The sequence below is a fragment of the Schistosoma mansoni genome (genome assembly GCF_000237925.1).
Source record: "Schistosoma mansoni, WGS project CABG00000000 data, supercontig 0181, strain Puerto Rico, whole genome shotgun sequence".
In the NCBI taxonomy this organism is placed as follows: Eukaryota; Metazoa; Platyhelminthes; class Trematoda; order Strigeidida; family Schistosomatidae; genus Schistosoma; species Schistosoma mansoni.
Window position 1 is genome coordinate 178,590 of NW_017386065.1, and position 11,089 is coordinate 189,678.

The 11,089-nt window shown below is 35.9% G+C and overlaps 1 protein-coding gene across 1 annotated transcript in view; it reads right to left on the reverse strand.

Annotated features, from left to right (window-relative positions):
• The window catches only part of Smp_164810 (tyrosine kinase), a gene marked incomplete at both ends in the record, with an annotated part of 55,210 nt that extends 49,342 nt beyond the window's left edge, over nt 1-5,868 (reverse strand). Inside the window, 2 exons of the mRNA XM_018795109.1 lie at nt 4,054-4,227; nt 5,284-5,868. Of these exons, the coding sequence (XP_018646996.1) occupies nt 4,054-4,227; nt 5,284-5,868 (759 nt within the window). The remainder of the gene's footprint in view (nt 1-4,053; nt 4,228-5,283) is intronic.
• Between the last annotated feature and the right edge of the window lie 5,221 nt (nt 5,869-11,089).

Genomic DNA, 11,089 nt, shown 5'->3' on the forward strand with positions numbered 1-11,089 from the left:
GACTCATGATTTCAACTATGAAAATACTGAAATATCCACAAAACCCCTTCTGAAAAATAACATTTGTACAAGATTCAGTTAATTGTGGCTGTGAAAAGGGTAGGTAGTAAATAATAGACAGGGGATAATTCGGGAATGGTAAATCATATAACAATAGTTTATAGTTCAAAATAAAGCTTATAATAAGGGGGACACGAATATGAATAGTTTGGTTATTTAGCAATTATATGATAGAAAATATATGCATAGTATTGGTTCATAAATAGATCCCAAAGTTACCATTCACTATTGTTATCGGGACATAACACACACAGTTAACCATAATCAATGCAGAACCTGGGACAAATATGTGTTAATCCAAGTTGTCATATCATTTTAGCCTAATAACTTGAATAGTAACGAAATCGAAGTATTTGTAGTAGTAGTAGTGATAATGACAAAGAATGAACATTGATAATATGGTTCGAAAAGACAGTATGAAAAGATGTGTAGCAAGGAATACTGAAATTCAATATTCAAAAAAAATATAGTTCGAAATCATCTGTATCATTGTAATGGATTGTGAATTATGTCACCAGGTCTTCGAGCACTGATCGCAGTTATTGAGTAGACCCATACCAGGCAGTCTAAACCTTCTTGCATAACTAAGTCCAACACTTATTGTCTTCATATAATGATGTTTGGTTTCGCAGCGCTTAACTTTCTCCTAACTGACTTTAACACCAACTAGATACCACCAGTCAAAGTAAGCAGTAAATTAGGCATACACAACACGTTTTCTAATCACTATAATCGACGAAGACCCACAAAGTTACCAACTGATTTAACATCTTTGCCTAGTACCTTATGTTTAACTTCAATATCGTTCATGTGATCATTCAACGATACACGGGCAATAAACGAAACTGCAATAAAATTAAACGAAAATAACTCTGGAAGGTTACATCCCGAAAATCTTTGATTCGACATATAATTGATGATTAAATCATCACAAACTTATTTACCAAGTAAGAATTTATGTATTCAGCCTTAATTCACACACAGCCAGTGAAGTAACTACTAAACGGCCGTTTGAACTTCCGCGAGCATGATGAGGTTCGAACCTACAATAAGATCAAATAGATGACCCTCAGGTCATATAACTGCATATTTTTCCTTAAATCGAGTTAGTGTACATTTTAAAATCAATTGATTATTGATCAAAATCTGGTACATACCTACACTCAAAAAAAACGTTCCCCTAAAAAAGTATTTATTTATTCTATGTAGTTGCAACCATGAGTCAATTGAAGCTAGACCACCGTGGGAAACCTGGAAGCACTGGACGGCCGTCTCATCCTATTGTGGAACTCCTCAGCAGTGCGCATCCACGATCCCACCTCGCGAGACTCGAACCCAGAACCTACCACTCTCGCGCGCGAGCGCTTAACCACTAGACCACTGAGCCGGCATCCAACGGTGTTAGTGTCTAACTTCAACCAATCCACGAAGTTTAGCAACCATTCACCAATGTCTTCAGTGAGTTGATATCTCCCAACAGACCTGATTGAACTCCACTGCTCATTGCTTTCCACTAGAACTCCAGGAAATACCTCATGGAGCCAGTCACTAATGAGCATATAATCATTATCAGAAGGGGGTTTTGCGGAGATCTTAGTAATTTTATATAGTTTAAATCATGAGTCAATTGAAGCTAGACCATTGTGGAAAACCTGAAAGCACTGGACGGCCGTTTCGTCCTATTGTGGGACTCATATTCATTTTAACACATGGAATGTCCTAATATAAGACATTATGAAAGTAGACTACATAAAATTCAATTCGAATTCATAATGAATTCAATGGTAAACAACCATTGTCCAATCTGAAATCATCATTGATATGATCGTTCTTAAATCAACCCACTAATTTTAATGACCTAAACACATACGTCTATTCTTCTCATCTCAGATGGGTGTTCTTTCCCATTTAATCCTAACTTCAGTAAGTAATGTTTACCACACCCATGTAAAAGTAATTGGTGTGATTTCTAGAATAACACACTAGATGCCTAATTATTTGACATCATGTATCAATACGTTATGGAAAGATATCTATTATACTAAACAAACTAACCATCTGTGTACGTACGTACATCAGTTCGAGTTGCTGACTGAACCATCTGTGTAAAAACTGGAAATGTATAGAACGTTAAAATGAAGACGAAGACTTTTAATCTAACTTGAATGAATTGGTAAGCACTACATAGTTGAGATCGATGCAATAACCCCGACAAAGTGATCGAAGGATACGGTTCAAAATCAATGACGCAGCGACATAGGTCAACTTATTTCCTCTCTTTTTCTAAATCATCTCAAGTCTGCATATTGTTATTTACTCTTAAATTTGATTGGTTTTATTTACTATTTTAAATATATATTCTCCAAAATTTAGTCGACAGATTTATCAAGAATAGTTTAGTTTTAAAGGCAGTTTACAATGCTGACTGGCATTGTTAGTTAAACATTAGTTGAAAGACAAGAGATACCAAGTGCCTGTATCATCCCAACACAAGACTCCTTAACATTCTACACCTATGACACTGGTCAGAGGTTGCCTTGGGGTCAGTACATAATTTTTAAACCACTGGACTTGGACAAAGTTTTCCACACGGCCAACTTCAATCGATTTGTGAAATAGAGCTACAATGATCTAATCCCATCAGATGGTAAGTGTCATTACCCACACATGAGTGAACGCTACTAGTTACAGACTCCTAATGCAACTCATCTCATAACCACTCATTGATGAATAAGTAAAAATGGTTTGTTGACAAATTTATTAAGACATTACTAGTTTCCTACTATGATCGATGAGAAATCAGACAACTTAAACTAGTTATTAGTTGTGCTAGATTCTACATTATGATTAACAGAAGGAAAACACACACAAAAACTCTATACTTTAAGTTAACTGTTGATTTTACTAATTTACCTGTCATTCAGTCACTCAGTTATAAACAAATTACTGAACACAACTCGTTTACCAGTTACAAGTTCATACCATAAGTGTGAGGCTAGTGATACCGTCTGATTCCTCAAACCAAAGTAAGTATATCAGGATTCGAATTCATGACTTAGTGGCTTAAATTCAAATATTTCAATCTTTGAGCCCCCACTCCACAGTAAACAATGTACGACCGTACACAAAAATGTACAGGTCTCAGATGACAGTCAGTCAGTTATTCAGTCAGCTATAACGTAGGACCACGTACATATATGCATCAGTCCAAGTTGCGACACCTCATTAGCACAACAAAACAAACACCAAATTCATAAGAGCAGTCACTTCAATAGTAGTAAAAATCAGACATGATACAGGAAGAATTGATTCGTAGAAAGAAAGATATGAAGTAATTTCAATCTCACAGTTTAAGGGAAGACGAGGAGTGCATACAACTACGCTATTGTGATAGATTCTGCTGCATGTCACCCAGAAACCCCTACCATTGATTACGATAGTCACGCGGACCCCAACCAAGTAGTCTGCATCTACCAACATGGTTCAGATCAGAAGTTAGTGACTTTAAGGACTGATACCACGGTTTGGTTTGGTCTCACCTAACTTTCTTCCAATCGTCTCCAACACTAGTCAACATGCACGTCGTGGTAACCGGTGGTCAGGCATACGTAACACGTGGCCCAACCATCTCAGTCGATGAAGATTTACAACCCCATCGACGGATTTATCATCATTCTCTAATACCCTGCGTCTATTCTCACTAATTACTTACCCGGTGATCACAGAAGATACTGAAAATATTTCTAGCATATCTGTGATCAAGTACTGGTAAATTATGAGTATCCTTTACTCTTAAATAACACATTGAGTATCAACATAGCCAATGAAGAACTTACTACAATAAAGAGAGAATAGGTCAAAACCACTATATTGATAACGCAGTCATAAAACAAACGAATGAAGCTACGAGATGAACAGTATAGAACAAGAAATAGACAACGGAGGGGACTATATATCATAGATAAACTTGGAATATAATAAATTGCAGCATACCTGACGCGCTTGTGATTTTAATTCTTCTTCACATTCTAAATAAGTTCGTCTTAAACAATGTTCACAATTATTTAAACTATCTAATTGTCCAGCAGTAATTAATTTATGAAATAATGCACGTGTTGAAAACATACGTACTTGATGATTTGTTGAAATAACAAGATTTTGTAAAAGCTGAAAGTTATATATAACAAACAAAAGGCATATCATATGCAAAACAAAACCAAGTTTAACTTCATTTAACCCAGAAAGAAAAGGTTACAATAGAAAAACCAACAATTTTTAGACTTCATACACATAGTTCCCTTTATATTGAGGTAAGATGGTGGTTGGAGGTGGTCAACAGGAAACCCTGGATCCGGGTTTCATGCTACTTGGCACTCGTCAGCAAGGTGTACCTGTAATCTTGGGGGAACTGATGCTCCCTGACGGATTCGATCCCGTGTCACTGAGCTTCACAGTCAGAGACGTTACCACTGAGCAATTGCAACTTGATCGATAGCATTCGATCAACACTAAGAAGGACTTGACACGTATGACATTGATCACCACCCAGTGATCAATCAATTGTGATTACATAATTCCCTTTATTATCTTAAAGAGAGCAAAACCTATCTACTGATAAGGGATTAATTAAATTACTTTATGTTTCGGAATGAAAAACTCCACAATTTAATCTTTAGTTGGACTTAGTACCGGACATCTTGAAAAGACTTCCTGAATGCTACTTAGTTGAAAGTAGCAGACAAGAAACACTCAACCATGGTTTTTTACTAGTTGGCACAACAAGGTATACCTCTAATTTTGAGGGAATTCATGATTTTACCTTCATATTTTAAGACATTCAAGGTTTCCGTGCGGTTATCGGAAACTAACTAACGTTAAAACATAGTCCACGTGATATCCAATCATTCAGAACAGTGACTACAATGCATGTTGATTAAGAAGCTACGATAATATAAACAGATATTGATTGAGTTCTTAGAGCTTGTGTTCAGTAAAGAGGTTAAAATGATATTCACATTTACTCTATTGAATAAACCACAAGCCAATAAGTTTAACGGATCTAAAAATTTAGGAGTCATCTGTCTAAATGTTATTGTAAAACCAGAATATTTACAAAACTTTCACAATTAGATTTTTATAATAACTTGTTTCTATTGAGAAAGACTGAATATTTCCCTTTTCTATCAATACTAGTGATAAAGGTAGGGTTACCATTGAACTTACTTTATTTAATTCATTATCAGTAGGTGAATTCGACAAGTTTTTATTCAAAATATTCATGGTTAAACGACGACGACGTCCACGAGAATAATTTGATTTGAATAAATTACGCATAGCGGTGGTATTCGAACGCTGGCCACCATCAACACTACCAACAGTGGATGATTCCTTTTGATCATCAAGTAAATCGGACAAAGCTTGTTGGACAGTTTTTTCAGCTTTGACTAATTTAGAAAAGTAGGATAGCATTTCATTGATAGATTTCATCTGGGCATCGATGGCTGAAACGATTACCTGAGAAGACTCTTTATGATCACTTCGAAGCATCACAGAATCAGTATATCGTTTTGTATTGATATTGTCCACATTAGGTGTTGAAATGGATGAAGAAGATAATGATTTATCATGTCCTAGACTATGCGGAGGCAAAGGAGGAACTAAAAATGTGTCCGATGTAGAAGATACCAAGACGGATTGATTATTTTCTGTAATATGTGTATTATTAGATGCTAAAGTATTGATATCATCTTCGACATCACTGCCACGTTCAAAATAGTTACTGACTTCATTAACTGTATGATTTCCCATATTTTGTGATACACAAATTAAAATACATGAATAATAAAGTGTTTAAAGGTTTAACAAAATAGAGTCCTTGAGGAGTATGCTGAATATTTTGTTGAATTACCTGTCAGATGGAAATAAAACGAAAATGAGATTTTCGGGGTCAAGGTACCAATGAAGATGTGTATATACAACTGAGTGAAACCATGACTTGAAAAGTACCTATTTTGACTTATTGTTGAATAACTAGATAGAAAAAATCTAAACACCGGACAGTCGTTTTATTTGTTTCGAGCTAAGCATTTCAGTGGTGCATGAAAAGTGGTTCACGATACCTTTCACTATGTTAATCAACCTGCATGGAGTGTTTTAAATATTTGGTTCTTCAAAGAACTAAAGTGTAACCTGATCAACAACTGTTATTTACTTGCCAACTCAAATTGGCCGTAAATCTCCCGAAATCTTTCACTAATGCAGGAATAAACTGTTGACATTTTAGTAACCCTATCAAGCGATGGATGTACATCCAGTCTCAACAGTTTTTCAACAATCACGACCTACTCAATAATGTGCAGCTTTGCGGTAGTTTCTTCATAATCATACACCATATCAGAAGATATGTTAGAAAGAAACCAGCTGATTTGAAATCCATCAAAATCAATCACCTGAGTTCAATTCTAATATTCTAATTGTTAAGCATAATTTTGAGCATCTCTACCTTAGCTAATTTGTAGCTTTGAAACCTTCTAGCTGATTTTAGTGCCGTTATACTTAAAACGTTTTCTAATTTTGTTAACATTAGCCTTGTATAAAGTGTCAGACTGTCCTATCTAAATTAAAAGTAGGAAAAGTTAGAAAAAGCGATTCCCAGGAGTGCTTGATTCATTTTGTGCTTATAGGGTATGGTAACTTGGGTCGATATATACGTTTGCCAGGTTTTGCGTTGTTTGACCGACCTAGTTTCTAAATATTTGTAGGAGATACACCATGCAATTATTTATATTCAATGCATTTAAATATATACGTTGAATATAAGAACAGTTTCCTCAGTGTTTATGATCTTAAAAACAAGAAAAGGTTTATTTTGCAATGATCACTTGATCAGATGAACTATCTGACAGATTCATTAATGAAAACATGCTTTGAAAAGAGAGGTAGTAGAAACAGTTAAATATAAGAACGATAGTATAGGTTACAACAGTGCTCAGTAATGACGATGATAATAGCATAGACTATATTACAAAAAGCGTATGTTTACGCTAATCAGAAGTTCGATATATTTCTAAATATACGTCTATAAAAGCTGACTGATTTCTATTTGCACACAGGACTTCAAAAATATATTTGATTCATAGAAAGACGCATAACTCACTAAGTTGTATTCTCAATAATGGGTAACCCAACTTGAAAATTTGTAGCCAACATACTATTATTTTTGTAAGATAATATATTTGAAAAGTAAATAAATGTATGTAAAAGACCTTTTCAATTACGGAAGTTACACATTTACGTATCATCTGAATTCACAGAAGCTATATTTCAAAATAACGTAATTCAAAACACTCCTCATTTCCGAAAATGTACACTTGTCGTATATCTATTTCCATTACCTAAAAAATTATCCGAGGTTTTCAGCGGTCAAGCTCCTCAAATACTTCATCGTTTCACGTCTCGCTTGAATTCTATGTATACACAACGTGCTTAAAATCATTTCATTCGCAATTATTTAGACAGCGCATTGGCCGATGGAAAGCACGAAAACTAAACAGTTTAAATGTTTTCGTTTGAATTTGGTTCGATCATTGAAACCAATAAAACGAAAAAGACAATTAATTCTTCACAAAGTACTATCGCAATATTAGTTATGCCTTAATAGATCAGTGGGTTTACTCAGTTGTTGAAAACACATTTTAATAAATGATAAGGTGCTAGGCATATTTTGTTCCAAAACTTGTCAATAATGTTTTGTTTTATTTCAGATTTAGCGAGCTGGTTTTGAGACTTTTGATTTCTTTCAATTAAGCCATTTAGATAAAGCTATTCAAATACAAGCGTTGATTTTTATTGTATGATCAGTATTATATTTGCATTCTCCATTTCAGAATAACAATTAAGAATCATACTGTTTCAGACAATCTCACCGGTTACAGAATGACAACTGATACCATCTACTATGAGACCCAATTATCTTATTATCCTTACAGCGGCATTGTCAAGCCGTTTAATTACAATGATATTTAAGATACTCACGCATACTTTTTGACCATTAGAACGGTCAAATGATAAGAACGCTTAGAAATGCTAAAAAATCAAAAACGTCACCCCTTAATTTCCAGTAATCGTTTTTTGAAAGAACCATTTATAAATACCATGTCTGAAATAGCCAGGAAGGACATTAAATGTACATCGAGGTGCTACGGACAAGACTAAAAACTATTGACGAATCAATAGAATCACAGACAGTAAGTCTTACATTCTGACGTTAAATTCGTTCATTTATGTGGCTAAATAGCATTTCCACATTATGGCTGATGTGAGTTTGCAATTCAAACCCTACCTTAAGTTTTTGACCCTAAAGCGTCATAAGTCAAATTTCTGACTCTCAATTCTAATCCTAATTCCTCAAACTAACTTACAACCCTCTTTAAGTAAGCATAGTTTCAGGATACGAAGCGAAAACGTGCGCATGAATGTCGCAAGACAAGGAGAATATAATAAAGGGTAACACAATGTAACGGTAAACTTTGAAGTTATTTATTAAGAATTCAAAAAAGACCTTTCTGTAAAATATGATCACTATCTGTTAGGATGACAATTCAAATTCGAGCAACAGACAACGTGAATGAAAAAGGCTAACATCAGTCGTACTGATTGACACACACACAAAAGCTAAGTAGCAAGATGAACCCTACGTTTTATATATTGTTCCCCGAAATCGCTCCCTAAAATATACTCATGAAAAAGTTGGCAACTTCAGAAATAGTCATCGAGAATAATCACTGGGTAAAGCAATACTGGATTGAAAATTTTTGTGTCGAACAATAGATACCAAACAATTACGAAGAAATGGTCAAAGAACTACCAACCTCATAATCCGTTAACCGTGTTACGCGCTGTTAGAGTCTCACAACCAACGATCCAACCAAACAAATATCACTGGCGTGATACATCACAATAAAGAACAAAAACTGGTGAAACTTCAGTTGATTAATCATCAATTCTCATAAAGTGATCAAGTGAGCTAAAGTAAGAAACAAACAGATTTTCGATTTAACAGGGGATCACATATAGTTGTCACTTGAGCTTATACTACTAATCCTCAATATTTCGTTTAGCTAGTGGAGAAAAGGAAATTTCACGAAAATCTCGGCATTTTCGTTCAATAAGTAATTTCTTGATAGCAGGCAGTACGTATCAACAGCATCACCAAGCATTGATATTATCAGGCAAAGATGTCACAGTAATTCGGAGACTGACAATGCCTCTATACGTAACACGTTTATAATCGATGTACACCCAAACAGTCAAATCAAAATCCAGGAAACGGAGAGGTTTGAAGGTATATTTGGAAGGCTGCCGATATGTCGAAAAGCGTTTATTTAAGCCGGCTAGCAGTTGCAAGAGATGCATAGCAAGGCGTCCCCAAACATGATCTGGTGCAGATGTTTGACCAATAACTTTCAACTAGGGCGAAACCAGCTAGATTATCATCGGTGTCGAAGACTGACACAACAATTTATTTTGGGGATTCACTTACCGCTACAGCTCACTTCCCACCTAGTAGAGCAGTGATGACTCCAAGACGTGGTCAGCTGTAAGATTCAACACAACGAGCTTGTCGTTGTAAATACTCTTCTGATAGCTTGTTCTGTTCAGCTGTATCTGGTCTCCTTGCTGAAGAAAAAATATGATAGAAATATCTATTCATCGTAATGTATGTCCGTTTTTCATCCTTTCCAAAAGTTCTGTAGAACAAAAAAATCAAGTTGTATGTTCGTGTCGAAATGCACTCGTAAATGCATAAAAACAACGGGTGTGCCAGAAAAACATATCACATATGCGTAAAGATAACATGCGGTAGAGCAAAAATGTTTTCCACAATGTTCTCTCTGTTGTTTTCTCAAGGAAAAACATAAAATAAATGAGCTTATCAGTGTACAACATGTTTGTTTCTTCAACACAGCTACACAAAGAGACTAGATTAAACAAAACGTTGTCCATTTTCATACACTCAGTAGTTGTTTAGGTGTTCTGGAAACATTACCTTTCTCCTAGAGCGCGTAATTTCGGCCGGGTGTTGATACCAGAGAAGTTTCGTCATGATTGTTGAGTACGAGGAAAGGCATCGTAAATGTGAAGCTCGCGTCGTTCGAATTCAAAGAAGGAAAATCAGCGACAAAACGATTTCCTTCTAAATAAACGGCCGTAAGATGGTCAATGCTGACCTCATTGCTAGTCCCGTTTTTATCGATGATTTAGTATTTAAGATTGTGATGGACTTTGAGGGTTCATTTGTATGTCATTTCGATAGGCCGTTGTGATGAGTCGCGACTTGCGAGGTGTATACTGTCGTAAAGCAGGTTGAACAAAAACATTGGTTCCCTGCGATCTTGTGGACTCAGGTTTAACTGAACGTATAGCATTCACAATCCTGAAAGTTGGAGTGTCGTGTTGTGGACGAATTAAGCTGCAGTGTACCCAACATCAGCTTCCACTGCATTGCGAACACTAACTGAGACTAGTGAAAGAGCCTTAGATCCCTTTAAAGAGTCTACAGCTGAGAGTGAAGCTTCCGACCATCTCTGAAATCGTTCTAATAACCCGTTACATTGTAAGTGGTGGGCAGTCTTTTGGAATCGTGTGACTCCTAGTAGTCGAGTGAAACAACAGGAAAATCGAGATTAAAACTAGTGTCCACAGTTCATAGTTATAGTTGAAGAGCAGCCGAAGCTTGTTTCTCACCGTTCGACAAAGTGGCGGGCCACTGTTTCAGTAGCGATGGCATTGATGGATACTTCTGGTCCATGTGAGAAACGGCCTGTACACTCTAAAAGCTAAGAGTGTCCATCTGAATCTTATAAGGGTCCTACCAAACCAAGATGAACATGGTGGAAACGGGTGTCGTGAATTTCGGGAGAGCATGAGAGCCACTTGTCGTGTTTATTGATCTCAGATGCCTAGTATTTTACACAGAAGCGCGCTTACTTCCTCATGTCTTCATTGGTATCAGGCCGGCAATATCAGT